The 23,363-nt window shown below is 44.8% G+C and overlaps 4 protein-coding genes across 4 annotated transcripts; all 4 read right to left on the bottom strand.

The window, feature by feature from the left end:
• Nucleotides 1-2,120: 2,120 nt before the first annotated feature.
• On the bottom strand, nucleotides 2,121-4,412 carry plaat1l (phospholipase A and acyltransferase 1-like). Its single transcript, XM_044019246.1, has 5 exons — nucleotides 4,341-4,412; nucleotides 3,644-3,773; nucleotides 3,479-3,567; nucleotides 3,238-3,402; nucleotides 2,121-2,606 (listed from the first exon to the last, which is right to left on the bottom strand). Exons 1-5 carry the CDS (start codon nucleotides 4,347-4,349, stop codon nucleotides 2,541-2,543), a joined length of 459 nt encoding a protein of 152 aa, XP_043875181.1. The 5' UTR covers nucleotides 4,350-4,412; the 3' UTR covers nucleotides 2,121-2,540.
• A 482-nt stretch (nucleotides 4,413-4,894) lies between these two features.
• LOC122783480 (zinc finger protein 513-like) lies at nucleotides 4,895-12,066 on the bottom strand. Its single transcript, XM_044048316.1, has 8 exons — nucleotides 11,912-12,066; nucleotides 11,365-11,629; nucleotides 9,992-10,114; nucleotides 9,780-9,917; nucleotides 8,841-9,335; nucleotides 8,150-8,349; nucleotides 7,328-7,961; nucleotides 4,895-4,941 (listed from the first exon to the last, which is right to left on the bottom strand). Exons 2-8 carry the CDS (start codon nucleotides 11,402-11,404, stop codon nucleotides 4,895-4,897), a joined length of 1,677 nt encoding a protein of 558 aa, XP_043904251.1. The 5' UTR covers nucleotides 11,405-11,629; nucleotides 11,912-12,066.
• Nucleotides 12,067-12,313: 247 nt separating this feature from the next.
• On the bottom strand, nucleotides 12,314-14,188 carry LOC122765195 (cilia- and flagella-associated protein 251-like). The gene is made up of 2 exons (XM_044019328.1): nucleotides 13,044-14,188; nucleotides 12,314-12,724 (listed from the first exon to the last, which is right to left on the bottom strand). Exons 1-2 carry the CDS (start codon nucleotides 13,909-13,911, stop codon nucleotides 12,558-12,560), a joined length of 1,035 nt encoding a protein of 344 aa, XP_043875263.1. The 5' UTR covers nucleotides 13,912-14,188; the 3' UTR covers nucleotides 12,314-12,557.
• A 666-nt stretch (nucleotides 14,189-14,854) lies between these two features.
• On the bottom strand, nucleotides 14,855-22,605 carry dusp27 (dual specificity phosphatase 27). Its single transcript, XM_044019324.1, has 6 exons — nucleotides 22,179-22,605; nucleotides 20,858-20,993; nucleotides 20,654-20,772; nucleotides 18,743-18,971; nucleotides 18,425-18,642; nucleotides 14,855-18,340 (listed from the first exon to the last, which is right to left on the bottom strand). Exons 2-6 carry the CDS (start codon nucleotides 20,971-20,973, stop codon nucleotides 15,612-15,614), a joined length of 3,411 nt encoding a protein of 1,136 aa, XP_043875259.1. The 5' UTR covers nucleotides 20,974-20,993; nucleotides 22,179-22,605; the 3' UTR covers nucleotides 14,855-15,611.
• Between the last annotated feature and the right edge of the window lie 758 nt (nucleotides 22,606-23,363).

The raw sequence follows: 23,363 nt of genomic DNA, 5'->3' as shown, positions 1-23,363 counted from the left end.
AACCACTCGCTCTCCCACACCAAAGCCCAGAGAGAAAATCAGTGATTTTAACATCACAGCACACACACACACACACACACACACACACACAGGAGTTGTTGATCCACTGCTGCCTCCATCACTGAGTTCTAATGTCTTATTTTGTCAATTCCTTCATTTGGATTAACTTCAGTGACACAAAGTGACCACACGAGGCAGCTCCTGTGTCCTCGTGAGTTAAAATCACCGATTTTCTCTATGGGGTTTGGTGTGGGAGAGTGAGTGGTTTACAAACTAACAGTGAGATAAAGACGTGAACATGTGACGTAGATATCGCAGACTAAAGCACAGTGAAGTGGTTTTCGTCAGTACCTCAAACAACAACACTACAAATAACCTGAACTTTCCCTTTAAAGGGTGCATTATTATTATTACTTGGTATTTTCTGGCTGTTTTTTTGTTATTGCTGTTGTTTTCTTTTTGTGATCTTTGTATCTGTTTTGCGCATAAAGCATTCTGGGAGTCATGTGACCTCACTCAGTATGTGAACATGTAGAAATGAGGTGTCAGTTTTCTGCGGTTTCGTCCTTTATCGTGTCCTAACATGTGACTGTGAATAGAATCGAAACAAAGAGACAAATCCACACTCAACTTGCTGTGAACTCAACTTTGAGCCTCGTTCATCAACATCAATATTTATTCTTTACATAAATGTATGTGGGAGCTCAATATTATGCAACACTAAGAAGAAAAGTCATGAATAATAAAAACAATTCTGAAGTAAATTATGACAAAGTCAAATGTGGCTGGATTGAACTTCATGATTTTGACTTTCTGTCTAAGATTTTAGAGGTCTTTAATCACATATTTGATTTTTCATCACACTATTGTGATTTTATTTTAGAGATTCTGACTTTTTGTCATTTTACTATTATTTTTACTATTTAATTGGCTTTTTTATATCATATAATTGACTTTATCATTTAACAGTGATGTTTTAGTCACATACCTTTGACTTGTTTGAACTGTTTCTATAATAACAATCATGATATTTTATCACACAATTGTGACTTTTTATTTCATAATTTTGGCCTCTAATCTCATCACTATGACTATTTCACTATTGTGACTTTGTTTAATCATTAAATAGTGATGTTTTGGTCACATACTTCTGACTTTATCTCATAAATAAATATTCCCCTTCACATCAGAATGACCCAAATATGTTCTTTTATCTTAAAAGACAATGATGTTTTGTATTAAAGGAATTAATAAAACACATGTTATGACATATAATCAGTTGATTGTGAACGAGGCCCAGTTTTTACAAAAACAACCTCAAATCAACGCGTGTGGAGCAAAAATATGAACCGAAATTTCAATAAAAACTATATAAATGTGAGGCTGTGTGTGTGTGTTTAGATAAAAAAAAAAATTCAATTAAAAAGTGTAAATAAGAGACCTTTACTTGACATTTCTCTAAAACTGTACAGTAAAAACGTGTGATTTATGTCCTGAACACAACCTCGTCAGTCTTCTCCAGCACTTATGAACATTTGTGCTTTTATTACATCTCAAAGTTCATTATTTTTGTCGACTAAAAAGTGCCAATATGGGACTTTTACTTTGAAATTTCTATAAAACTGTACAGTAAAAAATATGTGATTTAAAGTAAAGTAGTCATACACGTCCTGAACACAACCTAGTCACAACTTATGGACATTCAATTTTATTATTACATCTCAAAGTTGATCCTTTGGTCGATTAAAGTCTCGATATTACGTCTCTGAATCGTAGCTGCTGGGCGTGTTTTATTTTGAAAACCCTAAGTCAATGTCATGAGATCACCGGAAACACAGAGACAGAAGAAAACTCACCCGGCATAGTTTTTATCTCATTGTAACCATGACTTGTTTGATAAATTTTGGACGACACACTAAACTATGACTTTTTTTAGGTGATTTTGGACGACATACTAATTTTATTTTAAATTAAATGACGCAACTGAAAAAAAAACGGATTTGTACGAACCTGACGTTGTTTCTGCCGCTGGCGTTTGAGCCGGAAGTAGTTTATCAACGTCGTCTTCTTCGTGTGTTTTGAAACAAACTTTATCAGAGAATTGCACGAAACAATAACAATGAAAACAACGCCGTTTAAATGAGTTTGGAGCAGGGTTTTTTTTTCATAGAAAATGTACGAAGACACAAACAGGAAGTTACAAAGATTAAAATACAAATTAAAAAATGCAAACACTACGTTTAACCTTCACTTCTGTGACTGTCTACAGTCAATGTGCAGAACACAACCTCGTCTTTTTGTTTTTATTACATCTCAATTTTTTTCAATTAAAAGGTGACTATAGGACTTTTAACATTTTTTTAGCTTGAATTCAGAATGACAGTATCTCATGTTCACTTTCATACGTACACATACATGTATATACTGTATATATATATATATATATATATAAAAGTGTAAAAGTTCCAAGTCAACATCAGTCACAACTTTAACTGACGTACAAGAGAACAATGTCGCCCTCTGGTGGTAGAGGTCAAGTCTCACAGTTCCTTTTTCTCAAACGGCTTCTTCCAGGCCCGCATGATGTGTTTGTAGATTCTCTCTATCTGGAAACACGCACACGCGCACACAGTTCATAAATGACAGATTATAATGTAAGAACATTCTGTGACATTTTGTGTGAATACTTTGGAAAATGTATGTGACATTCCTATATAATTTTGTGAACTTTTTGGTACACAGTCTAATTTTTTGTGTAACTCCAAAAATATTTTTTATATAACGTCACATTTTGTAAAGAAGCATTTTTGTAAATATTTTTGATTCTTATCCTATTTTATAAAAGTTAATCCAGTAATGTTAGGTGGTTTTTTTTGTAACACTCCAAACTAAATTTTATATAACATGACTGTTTAAAACTCCTGACATATTTTTCTATCAAACGTTTTTAGTAAAAAGTCATTTTGTAAATATTTTGGGTAACTCACACTTTTTTATATATTTTCTGGATGATTCCAAACATATTTTAACAAAATATTACTTTTTACTTTGCCATTTTTTGATTCCCACAATTCCTTTTCATAACATAACATAACATTTTGTAAATATTTTTGTACAACTGAAACGGTGTCACTTTTGTCTGGACGATCGTTTTAATCTGACATAAACAAACTGATCCTCGCTCAGCTGTGGCGATGATGGTGATGATGATGACATACAGTAGCTCCGCCCACTGACCTGCTGGGACCGCTTCACTCCGTATCTGAGCAGCGTGGCCTGGTGCTCGCTGTTGTGGAACAGGATGTCAAAGGTCACGTCTGTGCCCAGCAGGTTGTCGATGGCCGGCTTCACCACGTCGTGGAAATCCCTCGCAGAGAACGAGTCGTCCAACATGTTACTGACCTGAGACACGCGGTGGACACACGGTCAACAACACTGACACATTTAATGTGTGTGTGTGTGTGTGTGTGTGTGTTACCTTGTATTCTTTCCCCAGCAGGTCCAGAGGGTCCAGTCTCACATTTGACCTCAGAGCTCGACCAAAGAGCAGGAGTTTGGCGTCGGAATCTGACAAAACCAGACGACCACATTGAAATAAATGTTCTAAATGTGTGTGAATTCAAATAAAGATGAAGAAACAAACCTCGACAGGTGAGGTGAGCCACGTACGGAACGCCGTCTCTTTCTCCATAGTAAATTCCAAAATGAGAGAAGTATTTGTTCCGTGGGAACTCCACGATGTCGCCCGGAAACAACTTGGGCTGAGAATTGTTCTGGAAAAACAGACTTCGGTCAAAAAAGTGATGTGATGTCCAGATTTTTCCTGGATAAATGAGGATATCGGCCTGCAGGTGGCGCTGTAGGACATCAGAGGGCAAATACAGTCGCGAGGACTCAGCATTTTCTGGCAAGAAACTTAACTTTCACTCTGCCACACCAAAGTCCATAAAGAAAATCAGCGATTTCAGCTCACAGGCGACACAGGAGCTGCTGGTCTACTGCTGCCTCGTGTGGTCACTTTGTGTCACTGACGTAAATCAAAATGCAGGATTTTTAATGCAGAACTTTACCAAATAAGACATTTGAACGTAGTGATGGAGGCAGCAGTGGATCAACAACTCCTGTGTGTGTGATGTTAAACTCTCTGATTTTCTCTATGGGCTTTGGTGTGGGAGAGTGAGCTTGAGTTTCTCGTTGACAAAAAGCGCTGTGACAATAAATCAAAGTAACAAATATCTTCTTAAGATATCGTAGACGTAAGCTGATGCAGATTTAATGAGGTGAGTCTTTCATTAAGAGCCTGAAAACATGCACAAACTAAACAATTGTTTTTTACTCACCGAACCCATGAGTTACGATGTTTACTGTCGTTTTCCTCGGTCTGAAATAAAGACCCCACACACACACACACACACACAGGGACTCTCCCTGCTTTACATACAAGCTGCACTCATGTGAAACAGCTCACATCAGTGTGTCTCCATCACAGTGACTGAGTGTCACTCTGAAGGAGGGTGTGGTCATCTTTAGAAAACCACACACATCACAAACTCTTTGTTCTGAGAAACTAAAAAAATAAATTAATGTTTGAGAATATGAGGTAAAACTATGACGATATTCTTGTACATAAGAAATAGTAAAAGGGCCTTAAATAGATCCTTGAGGAACGCCTTATCCTACCGTTATTCTACTGTCATTTCATTCTTGTTCATAAGAAAATAAAAAAGGGCCTTAAATGAATCCTTGAGGAACGCCTCACTGCTGCGAACATATTTAGTTGTTTTGTGCTTAAGTTTCATGTCAGGTGATTTTCTGAGCAGGTGAGGACGTCTCGGGGGACATCACCCTGCTACATTACTGAGGTTTTAAAAAGACTGAAGGGACCACATGTCCCTCAGTGTCCTCGTCCCTCCACCTCGGTCCGTGTGAAGCAGGTGTTTCCTGCACACACAGCGTGAAAACAGGAAGTAGCTTCAGCCAGACTGTTATGACAGCTACCGCTGGTGTAGAGAAGATAAGAGTCTCAGGCTCACGGATCACATGGTTAAGAATTTGCAATTTGCCAGTAATGAGTCACTTCAAGGGGCCACACGGTGGTGTAGTGGTTAGCACTCTCGCAGCGAGAAGACCCGGGTTCGAGCCCCGGTTGGAACAAGGGCCTTTCTGCATGGAGTTTGCATGTTCTCCCCGTGTGTGCGTGGGTTCTCTCCGGGTTCTCCGGCTTCCTCCCACAGTCCAAAAACATGCAATGTGGGGATTAGGTGAATTGGACACTCTAAATTGACCGTAGGAGTGAGTGTGAGAGTGAATGGTTGTTTGTCTCTATCTGTGTGTGTGTGGCCCTGCGATGGACTGGCGAACTGTCCAGGGTGTACCCCGCCTATCGCCCCATGTAGCTGAGATTGGCACAGCACCCCCCGCGACCCTCTGGTGGAGGATAAAGCGGTTAGATGATGACTGACTGACTGACTGAGTCACTTCAAGATGGCTGTCAATACAATACCAACACACACACACACACAAGGAAACCCCCCCTTAACTGTCCCTTTAAATAACGAGACATGACCACACACACACTGACGTTTATGTTTCTCAGATTTATTTTCCAGAAAAGTGCCAGAATTTCATCCACCAACGACAAACAAGGTGTCAAAATAATCCAAACTAAACAAAAATGACGTCTCAAAGAAGGAAAAATTCACAGTTTTCATAATTAGATTTCTTTACTTAAAGCCTGAGTTTGTTTGTTTTTAAGAAGAAAACTAAAGTAATTAAAAAAAATAGAGTAAAATGTTTGTTTTTGCTCAAATAAATTTAAATTTCACTCAAACGTCCCTGAAAAGTCATTTTCACAAAATCTTGAGATGAAAACAGCGACAAAATTGTGTCGCAAATTTTACTCATCTTGATATAAAAGTATTTAAATTCTTGTTCTAAGACAAAAACAGACCACCAGGGGGCGACATGAGCCAATTAAGAATAAAGGTCACACAGAAATCCACACTTCAAAAAATATTCTGAACTATACCTTTAAAGTTTGATCTATTTTTAATAAAATCCTTTAGTTGTTTTTGAACACAGGACGCCCCCTGCTGTCTGAACTAAACACTGATTATTATCAGCGACTCCGACGTCGACGATTTCCGCCCGGTGAACATTTGCACGTTACAAACATTTACAGTCACGATTATCCCGACTAAGACAAAACATCGCAAATATAACGATCAAACATCGTTGCGATAATTGTAAGAACATTTTTTAAGATATCTCTAAAATGCACTTTACAGTCACTGGCACTTATATTTTGGTCGGGAACTAAACATTCTTAGTAGAAGTGGGCGGAGCCTACTGTCTGTGCTCCGCGTTCACATTTTTCTGTAAATTAAAAAAAAAAATTAGAGTAATGTTACAAAAATAAAAAAACAAATTACAGTAAAAATGTCACAAAAAACGTTGCTAGCACTACAACTTTACGCGACTTCCAGTGTTTTCCGGGGTGGAGCTTTCATCAGAGGGGTGGGATCTATCGGGTGCAAGTATTTTGTGCACAAATATGCGATGTCCATAAAGACAACTCATGTGACAAACGAAGGTAGAAAAAACAAAACAAAAAACATTACTAGCCTTGTCAGAAAAAATGTTATGTTAAAAAAAAATTACATTATAAAACAATAATATTACTTCCATTCTTATGGGGGCGGAGCTTTAATCAGAAGATAGAAAACGATATATGACTGCAAAAGATGCAGCTCCATCTTGTGGCACTTAAATAAAACAGTAATAAATCACTAGGACTGTGTTTGGAGTGAGAGTGATTCAGTATTTTCTTCATTTTCTTCTCCGTTCGCGATTATCCCGATAACGACAGCTCACCTCCGGGCGACGTTTATCGCAACGCTCGATAAAAATAATCGCAAATAATCTGGCGGCTAATCCAAACACATGTTAATGCCTCTGTGGATTAAGTCAGTGCAGTTCATTAAAGGCACCTGAGATTCTACCTGAGACACACACACACACACACACAGAACCAGTTTAACCAGGACCTTCCATGAGACAACTGGTCCTGACAAGGTCAGTGTTTATGACAGAAGGAGGTCCTAAAGAGGCAACACATACAAGACACACACACACACACACACACACACACACACAGCACACAGGTTTGTGCAGCTGCTCTCCTGAGGACACTGCATTGACTGAATAATGTGCTAATGTCATCACAAGTGTTTAAGAAATGAAGATAATCCAGGTGTTAATCTGATGCGTGTGCCTTAATCCACACACACACACACACACTAGGTGTGCTGCTGCTGCTGCTGCTGCTGCTGCTGCTGCTGCTGCTGCTGCTGCGTCGTCGTCGTCGTCGTCGTCGTCTCCTGGGCGTCTCCGCTCCAGCTGAAGCCGCTGTCAGGCGCGTGTTTGTCCCAGTTGTCCGTGTTGTGTCCATGCTTCCTCTGGTGGCGTTTGTAGTTGTCCCAGTGTCCCGTGGTGTAGTTGCACTCGGCGCAGGCGTACGGCTTCTCGCCCGTGTGCCGCAGCATGTGCCTCTTCAGGTTCATGCTCTGGTTGCAGGAGTAGCCGCACACGCCGCAGTGGAACGGCTTGGCGCCCGAGTGGATGCGCTCGTGGCGCCGCAGGTTGGCCAGGTTCCCGCAGGCGTAGCTGCAGGACGGACACTGGTACGGCTTCTCGCCCGTGTGCACGCGCAGGTGTCTCTTGAGGTTGTCCAGGTGCGAGGACGTGTAAGGGCAGTGAGGGCAGCTGTGGGGCTTCTCCTCAGAGTGGGTGTGGGCGTGGCGCGCCAGGTGGTTGGGGTAGTGGGACAAGAAGGGACAGTGGGGACAGCGGTACACTTTGGTCCCTCGCCGACCACGCCGGGATCCACAAGGCAAGGTGGCGCCACAAGGGGGCGCAGATGCGTCTTTCGACGGCAGGTCCAACGAGCAACGACGACACACCTGAAGTAAATATGAAAGGGACAGTTCAGCTTTTTAGAAATAATGACATTTTTTTACATGGATTAAACGCAACAAAAGACGAACCTCGTCAAATAAATGTTAGTTTACGTCTACGATGTCTTTATCTCACTCTTACACACACTTTTCCAACAAGGAAACTCAAGTTTCTCTCTCAAACTGAAACATACCTGTTGTGCGTCCCCGTCCTCCTCGTCCTCCCCCTCAGTCTTGTCTCCCTCCAGGTCGTCCTCCTCCAGCGTGAGGCCACACAGTCGGCAGCACAGGGGGAAGAGGAGGACGGGGAGGGGGGCGGAGGGAGAGCCCAGGCCTCCCAACGTGTGCAGGTAACCAGAGTCCTGAGAGACTCTCAGAGTCAGGTCTGACACCACTGATGATGATGATGATGATGATGGTGGTGGAGGAACAGACAGAACAGCTCAATAAGACGTTTGTTTTAAAAACACTTGGACTCAGTGAGGATGAATCAATTCTACAGAGGTTAATTTTAGGTCGCTCGTTCCTCTTCCTCATTTTAAAACTCTTTCACTTTCGACTCGTTGCTTCCTCTTCTCTTAAATTAAAATACATGTAATAACTTCTATGGTTTCAATGTGATTCTGGGTGTGTCATCATTTACACAATTCGAATTTCCACTTTAACTTCAACTTTATAACGTTATGAACGACACACGACTTTACTTAACATCATTCAAATGTGACAAAATATTGCAATGTGATAAAAGTTACAAAAACTTCATCAAAAATGTTGCAAAATATGTGACAAAAAAGTAACTAACGGTGTAAAGAAGTATTACACATGTGCAATATTAACAATGACCTCTATTTAGGATGATGTCATTGTTTCTAACTTCCTGCTCACCTTCTTCAGCGGCAGCGTGGTTTTTCTTCTGTCGTCCTCGTCTCTTCTCCTTGTCCCTCCGCTGCGGTCTCTCCTGCGCGTGCATGCGCTGGTGCCTCCGCAGGTTGCCCAGGGAGCTGCAGGCGTAGCTGCACTGCGGGCAGCGGTACGGCTTCTCCCCGGTGTGCGTGCGCGCGTGGCGCTGCAGGTTGACGAGCTGGGCGGAGGCGTACGGGCAGACGGGGCAGAGGTACGGCTTCAGGCCGTTGTGGATCCTCATGTGGCGTTTCAGGTGGTTGGAGTAACGCGAGGTGAAGGCGCACAGAGAGCACGAGTGAAGCTTCGCCGGGGGGTCGCACGCGGCGCGCAGCTCACCCGGGTCTTCCTGCTTCCTGTCGCAGGCGCTGCTGATGGAAGTGTCCGACGGAGTCGAACCTTCCACCTGAGAGGCCGCGAGCTGGGCGCCTTCCTCACAGCTGAGACAGTAGAGCTCCGCCCCCAGGTCCAGACCCACACCTGGAACAAAGGTTATAGCAGAATGATCTTGTTCACGTCTTTATCTCAGTGTGACACGGGAGCTGCTGGTCTGCTGCTGCCTCGTGTGGTCACTCTGTGTCACTGAGTTAAGTCTGAATGAAATGTGTGTGTGTGTGTGTGCGCGTGTGTGTGTGCGTGCACGTGTGTGCGTGCGTGTGTGCGTGCGTGTGTGTGTGTGTGTGCGTGTGTGTGTGTAATGTGTGGCATGTGTGTGTGTGTGTGTGCGCGTGTGTGCGCTGCAGGTGTGCAGCAGTGTGTGTGTGCGTGTGTGTGTGTGCGTGCGAGGTTTCCAAACGTCAGTTTCCTGTTGTAAAGTGTGTCTCACAGTGAGATAAAGTCTTTAGACGCTGACACAGTGCAGTCGTCTAATACAACATGAATCTTTAACGTGAGAATGTGGTGAGATGAATGAAAAGTCGTTACCCAGATCGAGTCCTGCTCCCAGAGGAGTGTCTCCCAGCAGTTGACCACATCCTTTACACGAGAGGAAAGCTGGAAACGTGGAGTCTGATGGAGCGGAGGGTTCTTCTTCCTCCACGCTCAGAGAGAAAACAGTCACACCTGAAGAAAGCACACAGTCTTCACACCAGGGTTCATAAATAAATGATGACTTTGAGAGGTTCTGTGTGACTCACCGGCTTCTCTGTCCAGACCCATGATCTCTGCATCTCCAAACTCCAGCTCTCCACTCAGCAGGAAGTCGCTTTCCAACACCAGGCAACTGGGTTCACACGCCACCAGCCCGTCCTCCGACTCCACTAAACACACACGCGCACACATTTGGATACTGTTTTAAAAACGAACAAGTTTAATATCATTTAAAAAGGAAAAGTGCTGCTTGTTCTCCAGAGAACCAGAGACGTGCACACATTTAAGAAACTGAAACCAGGGATTTTGTCCTTAAACAATGAGAAGTTTGATTTATTATATAGTAATCGACTAAGTGCTGCCACTCTTATTTTATTCTGACTAAAGTGTAACCATGTGTGCAGCTGAACGTGGTTTCAATAAAAGAAACAGGAAAAGAAGTAACATTTATGCTCAGAAGAAGTTAAAGAAGCAGGAGGAGGGAGGAGGTGCAGAGGAAGCAGAGGCTGCAGGCAAGGGGAAATCAGTGAGGATGAGATAAGTTCAGAGGAGGAAGAGTTGGAGGAGTGACGCTGAAGCTGGGAGTCAGGAAAAGGAAGAGAAGTGAAAGAAAGGATGAGAATCAGCTTTGGTAAAAAAGAGCAGGAACTTAAACTCCTGTGACTTAAGTTCAACTGTTTTAAAAAAGTAAAAGACAAACATGTGAGATGAGGTGAAGTACGGGAGCAAAGGAAGAGATAAAAAAGAAAGACAGGAAGGAAGGAAGGAAAACGAGAGCAGGAGGTGAGGAGGTCAGGTGAAGGCCTGCAGAGAGGAGGAGGAGGAGGAGGAGCGGAAGTGGAGAGTCCATCTAACACACACACACAAACACACTGTCTGAGTGTATAATGTCCACACTCTGAAGAGGTTTCAAAGATTCACTTCATCATTAAGTCTACGATTCACGTCTTTATCTCACTCACTGAGACAGACTTTTCCAACAGGAAAGTCAAGTTTGTAAACCACTCACTCTCCCACACCAAAGTCCAGAGTGATTCTATCACTCACACACACACACACACACAGGAGCTGCTGGTCCACTGCTGCCTCGTGTTATTGTGAAATCCTCGCTCTTTAAATACGTGTGAATGATCCCTTTAATTCCAGAGTCTTCCTCTGTGTGTGTGTGTGTGTGTGTGTGTTAGATAATGAGGAAGAAGTCATGGTGTAAAGTCAACACGTGAAACCAGTCCGGCAGCTTCTCTGACTAACTTTAACCCTTCGTTCAAACAAACGTGTGAATGCGGCAGAAAAACGGCTTCAGCGTGAATTTTGAAAAGACTGCACTTCCTTGAACGGAGACGGCGAGTGAACGTGTGACAGTGAACGACAGTCTCGTGACGCACGTGATCCAGCACAAACAGCTGGAGGGAGAACTCACGTTTCACCGGCTGAGGGTTGGATTGTTTCCTCCGCGGCATCTTCGCCTCTCCGTGTCCCCGTGTCCCCGTGTCCCCGCTCCTGCTCCGGTTGTCGGCTCACACACCGAGTCTGGGCTCGGCTCTGTCGCTCCGTCAGCTAACTGCGTGTAATCCTCCTCCTCCTCCTCCTCCTCTTCCTCATCATCATCACCTCCTTCCTCTTCCTCTTCCTCCGGTGGATAACAGCAGCTGCAGCAGCAGCGGTGTCATCGCTGCGGGCTGAGGCTGTAAACACGCAAATGATCACATTGTAACACCGACATCGGCCATCACACACGTTTACTGCGCGTTCTGAATGTTACGTAACATTAAAAGCCTCAGCATTTACTTTACAAATCAACGTCTTCGTTGATTTCTAAGCGTTTGTTTTTGTTTGACGGCGGCCATCTTGAAAGCTACCTAGCTAGCCCGGCTAACTTTACGATCATAAAAAACTCAGCTAAAACATCCGAATCTGACTCGAAACCCGAGTCAAACTCGTAAGAATGTGTTTTCCAATGAACTTACCTGTGATGAAATCACACGAAACAACACGAGTGTGAAGAAAAGTGTCCCCAAAAACACTCAAAAACACTCAAAAACACTCAAAACACACACACCGGTGCCACAGCTGCTGACAGAGCGACGCCGGGTCCGGGGTCCCTGTGACGTCAGCGAGCGAGCGGAGGATTGTGGGACTTGTAGTTGACTTCAGTTTATTGACAAATTTAAACTCTAAATGATGTAAGAAAAGAAGGCGACAGACATACAGGCAAACTATATCATTTAAACTCACTAATCGTGTATTTATTTACGTGCTAACTGCAGTGAAACATCGACAGATGAGCAACAGTCTTTCAAATTCCTTTTTTTATTGACAAATCTGCAGAAAGTAAATAACATAAGAATCAACAGGGAAAGAAGAAATGGTCAGATTTACTCCCGATTTAGTTAGTATGAACATATCCGCATAAAAAGTTGAGTTTTTGCACAATTTGAACAGAAATAACTACGGAATTGTAAATGAATGATGGTGACGTTGGTTTGATCTAATGCTGGCCACCCAGTTAAACCTACATATTCCTGCTTTCATTGATGATATTTGATCCTGGATCCTTTTTTCTTTGTGTTTATGTGAGCGACGTCAGTCCTCCTCCACAAACACAGAGTTTTATCACAAGTTCATCAGGGCCTCAAACGCATCGACTCTGTGTCTGGTGTTTCCTCTCTGGATCCTTCTGTACGACACACTTTTGTACTTTGACGCCTGACGTCCTTCTGTCTTTTGTCTTTTGTCCTCCATCACGTTTCCCTGCAGCCGACGACGCGGCGACCGAGGAGCTGCAAACACAAAGGTCATTATTTTCTTTCATTAAAAGTAAACAGTAACGTAGGTCACATGTTCAGCATTTACAAAAGGCATCTTTTTTATGTACTAATGAACTATTTGGCCCAATTTAAATGGCTAATTCAGGGTCTTGTGTGTGTGTGTGTGTGTGTGTGTGATGTTAAAATCACTGATTTTCTCTGTGGACTTTGGTGTGGGAGAGTGAGCATAGATGTAATCTGACAGATTTTATTGATTATTTGATCAAAGATTATTGATCAGAAAAGGATTTTTTTGATGAACTGATGAAGGTCGATGACGTCATCGCTGTACCTGTGTGTCGTTCCGGTGAAGTTTCATGACTCAGCGTTTCAGGAGAACACGATGAAGATGTTTCAGAGTTTTCTTCTTCTTTTTCCTGTTTCCTTTCTTCCTTCTCTTCTTTTACATCCACCTTTACTTCACTTCCTTCCGTCTTTACTACATTCTCATCCATCCTTCCTTCCTTCTCCACTGTGTCTTCATCTCCTTTTCCCCCTATCTTTCCATCTTTGTATCTTTGCATCTCTGATGTCGTTCCTTTCTCCACTTCTTCATCTTCATTTTCCTCTTCCTCAGCAACTATCCCTCCACCCTCTCCTCGTTCTTCTTCCTCTCCCTCCTTCAACTCCTTCTGTTCTTCATTTTCCTCCACCTCTTCTTCATCCTCTCTGTCCTCCTCCTCCTCCATTCGTCCACGTTCCATTAAAACCTCAACATGATCCATCTCTTCATCCACCTCCTTCTTCTCTACCCTTCCTTCCTCTTCTTCCACTTCTTCAGTTTTCTTCTCCTCGTTTGCTCCCTTTATCATCTCCTCGCCCTCTTGTCCGTCCTTCTGATGTTTCCTCTCCTCCTCATGTCCCTGTGGAGCGTCTCCTTCATTCTCCACCTTCCCGTCTTTGTTGTCCTCCATCATCATCATCGTCTTCATTGCTCCTTGGACCGGTGCTTGTCCAAGCATCTCTTCTTCTTCTTCTTCTTCTTTGCTGTCAGAGCTTCTCCTGACCCCAGAGAACATGGGCTCCATCGTGTCCTCGAGGGACAGAATGTCTCCAAACAGCCCGACAGCCTGGATCATGCGGGACATGATGGAGTTGTCCTCCGTGCCCAGACTGTCCAGCCTGTCCAGCCTGTCCACGGCCGTCCACCAGCTCGCCATCACCGGGACCGAGAACTTGCTCCGCGTCTCGCTTCCACTGGAGAAAAGTAAAGCAGGATTAGGTTAATGCTGAATGGCTGACGTGTGGTGAGCTGAAGGTCCAACGTCCTCGGCCTCAGTGAACACATGAATCTGTCTTCACGGCTGCCCTTCAAAATAAAACACCCTGCTGGTAGAAGACACATTTACTTTAATCAAATACAACAGAAGAGCAGAGACACGTCGTGTCAGGTGAAAGTCCTGCAAGTATTAAAAGTAAAACTAACGTAAGAACATGTAAAATCACTGATTTTCTCTCTGGGCTTTGGTGTGGGAGAGTGAGTGCTTTACAAACTTTTTTAAAACACTTAAACTTGCCCTTTAATGTGATTAAATTGTTGTAATTTGATACTTTGTGGGATAATAAAGTGACATGAAAGTGACAAAGTGTGTCCCAAATAAAAGATTTATATAGGTTTTAAGATGACTAATAATACATTCAGGTGGTTTTAAATGAAGTGGCAGTGGATTGAAGTGAAAACAGCTTAAAGATTAACATTCCCATGTCGAGGTTTATCCCGGAGTGGAATGTAAAAACTTCACAATAAAGCTACAGCAGTGTTTCACTCTCACATCTATTATGTCTATTATACTTTTGGACAAACAGTTCAAAAAAATAATCGGTAAATCATATTTTCAGATAAAATGTCAAAAGCAGTGCTCTCTTTGTCCACTAGACGGCACTGTAATGCAAGAGAAGACAAAATGCTCCTTTTTTCAATCCAATTATAAAAGAAAAATGTGACACAACTGTGTTTAATTGAATCTGAACATAACAATCACACAGCTGTACTAAATGTTATTTTAACTCTAACCCTAGGCTTTATAATTACAATCATTTCATGACAAAATCGTCTCTGTGAGTTTGTATTGAGTCGACACAATGACTCACAGAACGCAGCCGTGACTCATCATTTATCTTTTATTGCAATAATAAAACTACGGCACTGTACAGAGACGATTTCATTTTCAGGACTTTCTCGTCATGTCGTGTGAAAATAGACGAGTTTCAAAAACCTCATATTTGGAGGAAAAGAGAACACAACGTTTACGAGCAAATTTACAGTAAAAATCAGTAAAGTTTTTCATCACAATGACATGTTTCTGAATATTTAACATTATTATTGACACCACTCAATAAATGAGCGCAAATAAATGCATTTATGGTGCAGTTCACACTTCACTTCACTTCGCAGCTGCAGTTTTTATGATTAACAACACAAACGGCTGCAATACAATACAAAATAATAAGACCAAGCGCCCTCGTGTGGCCCTGGAGGAGAACTGCAAATGTGACGTACACGGCTGAAGAGAAAAAGTGCGAGTTTCTTTGGATCGCCTCAAAAAAAAGAAAACTCTAAGAATAAACTAAAGGTTTGAAAACATTGTGATTGTCAGTTACATTAAAGTCAAAACTAACATTCAGACATCTGATTATTTTAAACGGCGCCCCCTGGTGCTTTTACACGATTCAGTTCTAGCTCGGCTCGGTGAGGACTTCCTGGTAAAGCGGTTGTTTTGGGTGTAGATGAATCGTTAGAATCAGTTTGAATAAAAAGGTTTGTTGACAGAATGGTTCAGTTCTTCAGTCGCTGAACGTGGTCGTGATCGGGCTCACGATCGCCGGCGAAAAGCTCATGTGTGAAGTGTTCTTCAGTTTTCTAGGGCTGAGTGCGACTCTGTGACTTGGCCTCCTGCTGTGCTCTCCACGCAGCGAGGACCTCGTCGTCTTCTGCCTCTGCAGCCGCCCGAGCTCTGACCCTCTGCCTGGTCTGAGCGATGAAGGTCGCAATGTCGTCCTCCTCCTCCTCCTCGCCGTTCGTGGCTCTCCCTCTCCCGCCGCCGGCCTCGGCCTCGGCGTCGTCGTACTGCGTATGGTGAGCGTACCTCCTCCTGATGGAGAGGTCGTCGCGGCTCTCCGGCGCCTCGTCGCCGTCCTCGTAAGCGTCGTACGATCTCGGCGCTCTGCCGTAGCCGCGCGCTTGTGTGAAACCGTTGCAGGAATAATCTGCGTCATCGCTGCTCAGACCTGCTCGTAATCTGGATCTGTATCTAGAGCTGTATGTCTCCTCCTCCTCCTCCTCTTCGTCCCCACGGCTGGAGAAATCAAATTCAGAAGCGGAGGCGTCGAGATCATCGTAGGGATCTTCTGCTCCTGCTCCGTCGGCCGATCTCCTCGGAGGAGGCCGGACACTCTTCAGCCAGTCGTCCACACTGGTGTCCTTGTCTTTCTCCAGAGCCGTCTTCAGATTCAGACAGCCAGACAGACCATACGTCCTCACTGGTTTCTCCTTCTTCTTTGCCTCCTCCAGAAACTCCTCCTCTTTCCTCTTCCTCTCATCCTCCTCGTCTTCATCCTCCTTTGGTTTCTTCTTCTTGTACAGGGTGCTACGTTTGTTGTCCTCCAGGATCTTCTTCTTTTCGTAGGTCGCCATTTTGTCCCTCATTCCAGACTTGATCTCCTTGTCCATAGCGTCCAGTTTGCCCAGGTTGACCTGGTCCTGGAAGAGGCTGAAGAGCGGGACACTGGTGGTGGTGATCTTCTTCTTCTTTAAGCCGTAGGTGGAGTCCAACACTGAACCTTTACTGCTGAGCCCTGAGACGCTGCTGGACCCCACACCTGAGAGGACGGACTCCGCTCTCCCACGGACCTGGGACTGACCGCTGGAGTAAGACGCTCCGCTCAGCAAGGACACTTTGTCTTCATCGGCTCCTCGGCCTGAAATCACACTGGTTCCACCACCAAAGCTGAGCTGTGATCCTGCTCGTGACGGAGGAGGCAGACTCATCTCACTCTGCTTCTGTTTGATCGTCTCCGTGACAACGTTAGCGATCCAGCTCTGGATGCTGGCCAGGTTGACCATGGGTTCACCTCCTGGGCCCTGGACGGTTGGAACGGGCAGGATGGGAGGAACCGCAGACTGAGCTGATCTCGAACTGCGAGGCTGCGACACTGAAGATATGACGGACGATCTGCCGCTGAGCACGGACACGTTGTCGTCGTTGGAGATACTCGGCGGCCCTGTGACTCCGGCTCCGGCCCAGAAGGCTGACAGTGGAATCGTACCTCCACTGACGCAGCTCTCGTTCTCCCAGCCACACAGGGACTGACTTTCTTCTAAGTTCTTCTTGGAACGCTCCAGAACCTCCTCCCGTCTTTGCCTCCTCTTGATGGCGGCAGAGTCCTCGCCTCTACTCATCTCCAAAATCTCCTTGGTGTTCTCCTCCCCAAGACGCTTCTGCTGCCTCAGCTTCCACGCCTGATACGCAGTCAGGTTGACGTCCTCGAAGGACGGCGTCCTCGCTCCTCCCTCGCCCTTCTCTCCGTCTCCTAAAGAACTTTTCTCTCCGTCCTCGTTCTCCTTCTTGTTCCAGCCAAAGTGGATCCTCTTGATGCGCCAGCGCTCCAAAGGCGTCAGCTTCTCCTTGTTGTTCTGGCAGAAGTTGTACATGGAGCTGGTGTCGGAGAGGATGCTCTGCACCTCGTCTTCAATTCTCTTCTTAGCACCTCCTCCTCCTCCGTCCTCTGTCGCAGTGCTCTCGCTCTCTTCATCTTCCTCTTTCCTGCGGTAGCGTGAGGCAGCCTGCTCCTCGATTTCTCTCAGCCGTTGTTTCCAGAGGTCAGAGTAACTCGTGCAGCTGGAGGTGGACATGGCGTCTGAAGGCGGACACCTGCCGCGACGCTTCAGCCGTTCTTTCACCGCTCGCACGTCCTCGCTGGTGACGCTCTCCACGTCAGCGTCCATGCCATCTTTCGTCCTCTTCGGTCTTTCGCCTCCTACTCGAGACTCCTCGTCTTCGCCGTCGCTGTTCAGCTGCGCCTCCAGCCAGTCATCGTCTTGATACTTCTCGTTTCTCCGCTGCCACTCGCGGATCATTCCCTCCAGACCGTCGTCATCGTTTTCCTTGGCCTCGTGGTCGGGGAGGACGAACTCCTCTGGAGCGGCGGTGGATCCGTGCTGAGCAGCGGTCGAGCCGCTCCTGAGGGCGGCGGCGGCTGCAGAGGAGGCCACGCTGCTCATCACACTCTGTCCATCTGTCTCCTCCTCCATCATGATGGAGTTAGCCTTCACTTGGACCATACTCTGGTCGTCCTCCCCGTCAGTGTCATCATCATCATCTCCACCGTCATTGAAGATGCGAGCGCGGGCACGAGCGTCGATGACGGAGCACTGACTCAGCGTGTCGTCGTCGTCGTCGCGCTCCTCCATCAGAGTCTCGTTGAGCTCTCGCAGCTGCTTCAGGAAACCCTCGTTGGGGTTGATTGCACGTTTTTTCCTGATGGACGTCAACGCCTCCATGATGGACATGTGCTGGAAGATCATCAGGTATGAGGCCACCAGGACAGCAGAGCGACTGATGCCCATCATAGACACCACGAGGACCTTTCCTGTAAGTGGAGAACATGGTGATAACACCTGGAATCTGTTGTTTATTAGCTTTTAAGTTCCGTCCAGGACCAGGTCTTTCTCACCTTTGTGCGTCAGCAGAGCTTCGTCCAAAAACTCGGCAGTAGGCCTGAAGTGCGCGGAGATGTCTGCGTCGGGGAAGTCGTCCACCTCGATGCCCATGTACTGAATGTTCATGCCGGTGTAGAAGGACTCGCCCGTGTAGACGCCGGTGCCATGGGCGGTGTTGAGGATGTGGGTGACGCCCATTCGCTTCAGACGAGCCTTGTTGACGGCAACAGATCTGAGAATGAACGAGCAGAACACCTGAAACCTCCTCTCTGATGTTCAGTGACCAGAGCAGACGGAGCCCTCGATCTTCTGCAGGCTCACACACGACTCACTTCTCAGCGATGAAGATGCTGGGCCACACCTCATCCACTGGGTTCATGGGAGCCTCCAGACGGTCCTGCACCATGGCCCGCTGGATGTCCAGCACACAGGGAGTGTTGTAGGGACTGCGGTCGTCGATCATATCCCTGACCCGGTTGTAGAGGTCCTCCACCATCAGCTCCTCTGCGGTCTCCAGCATGGAGTCCGGAATGGACTCTGTGCGCACACGAGGAGGCAGCTCTAAGAAAGAGGAGGTTTTGTTTTGGTTTTTAGTCACTCAACAAAACACTCAACTCAATAATAATCGACCTCAATAACAGCGACATATAACATCGACATGTGAGACAGACGTTTGTAAACCACTCACTCTCCCACACCAAAGCCCAGAGAGAAAATCAGTGATTTTAGCTGCGGGGACACAGGAGCTACTGGTCTGCTGCTGCCTGGTGTGGTCACTTTGTGCCGTTAAAGTGAACAAAGGATTTTACAGAATAAGACACTTGAACGTAGTGATGGAGGCAGCATTGGATCAACAACTCCTGTGTGTGTGATGTTTTCTCTATGGGCTTTGGTGTGGAAGAGTGAGTGCTTTACAAACGTCAGTTTCCTGTTTGAAAATCTCACAGATAAAGACGTGAACGTGTTCTTAAAGACATAGATTTTGTTAAAAACCTGAGATATCAGTTGAAAATGAGAACAAAAACTCTTAAATGAATGATACTCATTATAGTGTAGTATGCATGAACCCAGTCCTGGGAAAACACACGGCATACTTGCATGAATTATGGAGACTCCACATAGAGCTCCTGCATATATTACATCACGTAAAAGTATGAAGCCATGGTGGAGACGATGGAGCGCTAACCATCGCTTCACATTCACTGTCACGGCTGTAGATGAAGCACGGCTCGTCCATTAATGTGACATAATGTGACATAATGTGAGAAGAGGAATGTGAAGCAGGACACACTCACACGCGGGCTAATTCACTCAATCACTGTGACTATGAGAAACATCTACCTACATCTGTGTGTGTGTGTGTGCGTGTGGGGTAGCAAGGTGAAGGAGTGAAACATGGACGAGCATGTGAGATAATTAGAGGGATTGAATGTGGAGGTGGGAGGAGTCATTTTCATCGACTTCAACTCCTCATTTGATTTAAGACTGAAGCTGAAACTGAACTCAGGCGACAGTTGTTATTCCAACAGATCAAATGACAATGATGAAGTGAGTCTGAGTCAGGTGGTCAGAAAAAAACATGCTGTTATGTGTAACGTGTAATGACATAATGACATTATTATTAATAACTAATGCTAATGGATATTCTTCTGTGAGTGGATCTGCATGAATGCAAACTAACAACTATATTTAAAGAGTAAAATGTCATCAACACTGAGAAGCAGCTCATTTTAGACACTTAATTAAAATAAAATCTATGTCAGATTAAGTCTACAATGTCTCAAGAACATGTTTCACATCTTTATCTCACAGTTAGAAAATTTTTTCCAACAGCAAACTGAAGGTTGTAAACCACACACTCTCCCACACCAAAGCCCATAGAGAAAATCAGTGATTTTAGCTCACAGGGACACAGGAGCTGCTGGTCTACTGCTGCCTCGTGTGGTCACTTTGTGTCACTGAGTTAATCCAAACTTCAACTTTCAAATGCCAAATTGACAAAATAAGACATGTGAAGTGAGTGATGGAGGCAGCAGTGGATCAACAATTCCTGTGTGCTGTGATGTTAAAATCACTGGTTTTCTCTATGGGGTTTGGTGTGGGAGAGTGAGTGGTTTACAAACTTCAGTTTCCTGTTGGAAAAGTCTGTCTCACAGTGAGATAAAGACGTGAACATGTTAAGATCTGGACTTCTAGTGTTTCCAGTGACACGCGCGCACACACACACACACACACAGTCTCACCCTCGTTGATGATCTTCTTGGCAGCGATGGCTGATGACAGGTGAATGGGCTCCATGTAGATGCTGGCAGCGTCAGAGCCAGAGATGGTGGAGAATCTGGATTCAGACACCATGGAGAGACTGAGACACAGAGAGGAGAAGACAGTCCTCAGTGAGCAGCTTTTAATCTGGAACAAACATCAGGAAACAGGAAGTGGTGTCTCACCTGGGGGAGGAGCAGCGCAGGTACTGAGACTGGACTCCTCTGACACTCCTCTCCTCTTCACCTCCATCAGGAACAGCCTGATCGCCACGGTCATCGCTCTCACTGGCCGACGCCATGGCAACCGAGATCCCTCACCCTGAGCGTGGAGAAAAACTGGTGAACCACCCAACCTACTAACCAACCAGTCAACTAATTAACCACAACTAACTATAAAACATACAACTAATGGACCACAACTAACTACCCACAAAAAAACACACCTAATTACAATGCAATCCAATACCAATCCAGCAATACTAATACAACCACAAACAAACACAACCAGCTAATTTACCGCAAACAACCACCAACCAGTCAACTTATCAACCACAACTAATCAAAGAAAAACCACAACCAACAAAACAACTGACTCAAAACAGCAGTCAACCAACCAAACACAACCAACCACCAAAACACAATCAGCCAAAGAACCGACTAATTAACCACAAATAACCAACAAAACGACTAATTAACCACAACTTACCAAAAAACCCAACCACAACCAGTGAAACAACTAACCCCAAACAACCAACCACAACCAATGACAATGGAACTGATACCAACCAACACCAACAAACCACTATCAACCAACCAACTTACCAATATCAACCAATTATCAGTCAACCAGTCAACTAATTAACCACAAATAACCAACAAAACGACTAACTTACCACAAACAACGCACTGCAGCAACCACCAAAACACAATCAGTCAACCAGTCAAGTAATCAACCACAACTAATCAAAGAAAAACCACAACCAACAACTAACTGACCCCAAGCAACCAACCATAAAAAAACAGTCAACCAACCAAACACAACCAACTAATTTACCACAAACAACCAACTGCAGCAACCAGCCAACCAACTGACTAATGAACCACAACTAACTCCAAACAAACAACCACAACCAACCACAATGGAACTGATAGCACCAACTAAACCAACCATCGCCAACCAGCGTGAGTCCTGTGTGTGTGTGTGTGTGTGAGCTGGTTCTGAGCTGCTGATAACATTTGATTTCTTTTAAAAAGTAACTGACATCACTGTGTGTGTGTGTGTGTGTGTGTGTGTGTGAAGTCTATTTATACCTGAGGTGACAGCTGCCTCAGAGTGTGTGTGTCAAGCCTGAGAGCAGCAGATCACTGACAGCAGAACAAACTACTTTAAAGTAACACAACAACAACAACTAGCATTAAACAAAGGTGTGTGTCTCACACACACACACACACACTGAAATTAAAAACCTCCTCTGTGTGAGTGTGTGAGTGTGTGTTTTCTTACCTCTCTGTGTTGGGACAGTGGTCAGAGTGGAGGAGGTGGTCTGGTCCGAGGCTGGTGACGGTCAGAGTGACTCAGAGAGAGAGAGAGTGAGAGAGACTCCCCCTCACCTCCTCCTCCCCCAGCAGGCCTGTGGAGGCTCTGACACCCGACACCTGGTTTTCCTTTGCTTTCTTTACACTCTGTTAGAAATGATAAACCCTCCACAAACGTTTGATGTTTTTATTGCATGAAACAAAAACCCAAAGTGCATCAGTGTGAGAGGACACAGTGTGTGCTGAGCTCACTGTGTCACGGTGAACGAGTGAATGACACATTCTGTCATGTCATGCGTGAGGCGGCACATTCATTTTGAACAAAAAGGCACATACAGAGATCACTGAGACAAACACACAGGCATCACAGCAGACTGAGCTCTTCATCATCACCACAGGTGATGACTGTAAACCACTCACTCTCCCACACCAAAGCCCACAGAGAAAGTCAGTGATTTTAGCTCACAGGGACACAGGAGCTGCTGATCTACTGCTGCCTCGTGTGGTCACTTTGTGTCACTGAGGTAAGTCTAAATTAAATATTTCAAATGCTGAATTTAAAAAAATAAGACATTAGAAGTTAGTGATGGAGGCAGCAGTGGATCAACAACTCCTGTGTGTGTGTGTGATGTTAAAATCACTGGTTTTCTCTATGGGCTTTGGTGTGGGAGAGCGAGTGGTTTACTAACTTCAGTTTCCTGTTGGAAAAGTCTATTTTGAAAACATTGACATTAAATTCCATCACTATTCTAAACCACTGAAAACATCAACTCAGTGGTTGCACTTTTTTGAAGGCGTAAAAAGAGTTCATGGTGAAAAGTCTGACGCTCTGTGCCTCGTCTTTGGTGCTCGCAGGCGTCACTTTCTGTCACTTTGTCTTTTTTGCCAACATGTAAAGCAGGAAAAATGTCATCATGTTTACAGCACGAGCGAGGACATGAAAAACTTGATCCACATCAGAACTCTCTCTGTCACCAGTTCAACAGCAGGACAACTAACAGACAGCGCGTGGTTAAAGAAAAACAAGCTTATTTTCCTGTGGAACATTACAAACAGTAAACACAGCAGAGGACAGAGAAACTAAACAATGTTTCCAGCTGTCAATCAAGTCTCCTCCACACCTCAAAGGACATTGCACTTTTTCATTTTCCTG

The sequence above is a fragment of the Solea senegalensis genome, linkage group LG2, assembly GCF_019176455.1.
Source record: "Solea senegalensis isolate Sse05_10M linkage group LG2, IFAPA_SoseM_1, whole genome shotgun sequence".
In the NCBI taxonomy this organism is placed as follows: Eukaryota; Metazoa; Chordata; class Actinopteri; order Pleuronectiformes; family Soleidae; genus Solea; species Solea senegalensis.
The sequence above is the reverse complement of the archived record's forward strand: the minus strand, read 5'-3'. Positions and strand labels throughout refer to the sequence as shown.

Coding starts and splice junctions, on each gene's coding strand:
- plaat1l (XM_044019246.1), bottom strand. Junction 3,403..3,478: donor TGCTGGGGAAAGAATACAAG/GTAACACACACA, acceptor CGCGTGTCTCAG/GTCAGTAACATGTTGGACGA. Junction 2,607..3,237: donor GAGTGAAGCGGTCCCAGCAG/GTCAGTGGGCGG, acceptor GCGTGTTTCCAG/ATAGAGAGAATCTACAAACA.
- LOC122783480 (XM_044048316.1), bottom strand. CDS start 11,404: ATGCCGCGGAGGAAACAATCCAACCCTCAGCCGGTGAAAC. Junction 10,115..11,364: donor CAACCCTCAGCCGGTGAAAC/GTGAGTTCTCCC, acceptor GTGTGTGTTTAG/TGGAGTCGGAGGACGGGCTG. Junction 9,336..9,779: donor GGGAGCAGGACTCGATCTGG/GTAACGACTTTT, acceptor CCTTTGTTCCAG/GTGTGGGTCTGGACCTGGGG.
- LOC122765195 (XM_044019328.1), bottom strand. CDS start 13,911: ATGGCGAGCTGGTGGACGGCCGTGGACAGGCTGGACAGGCTGGACAGT. Junction 12,725..13,043: donor TTCACCGGAACGACACACAG/GTACAGCGATGA, acceptor TTGTGTTTGCAG/CTCCTCGGTCGCCGCGTCGT.
- dusp27 (XM_044019324.1), bottom strand. CDS start 20,973: ATGGCGTCGGCCAGTGAGAGCGATGACCGTGGCGATCAGGCTGTTCCT. Junction 18,972..20,653: donor CAAGAAGATCATCAACGAGG/GTGAGACTGTGT, acceptor CCTCTTTCTTAG/AGCTGCCTCCTCGTGTGCGC. Junction 18,643..18,742: donor AGCATCTTCATCGCTGAGAA/GTGAGTCGTGTG, acceptor GTTCATTCTCAG/ATCTGTTGCCGTCAACAAGG.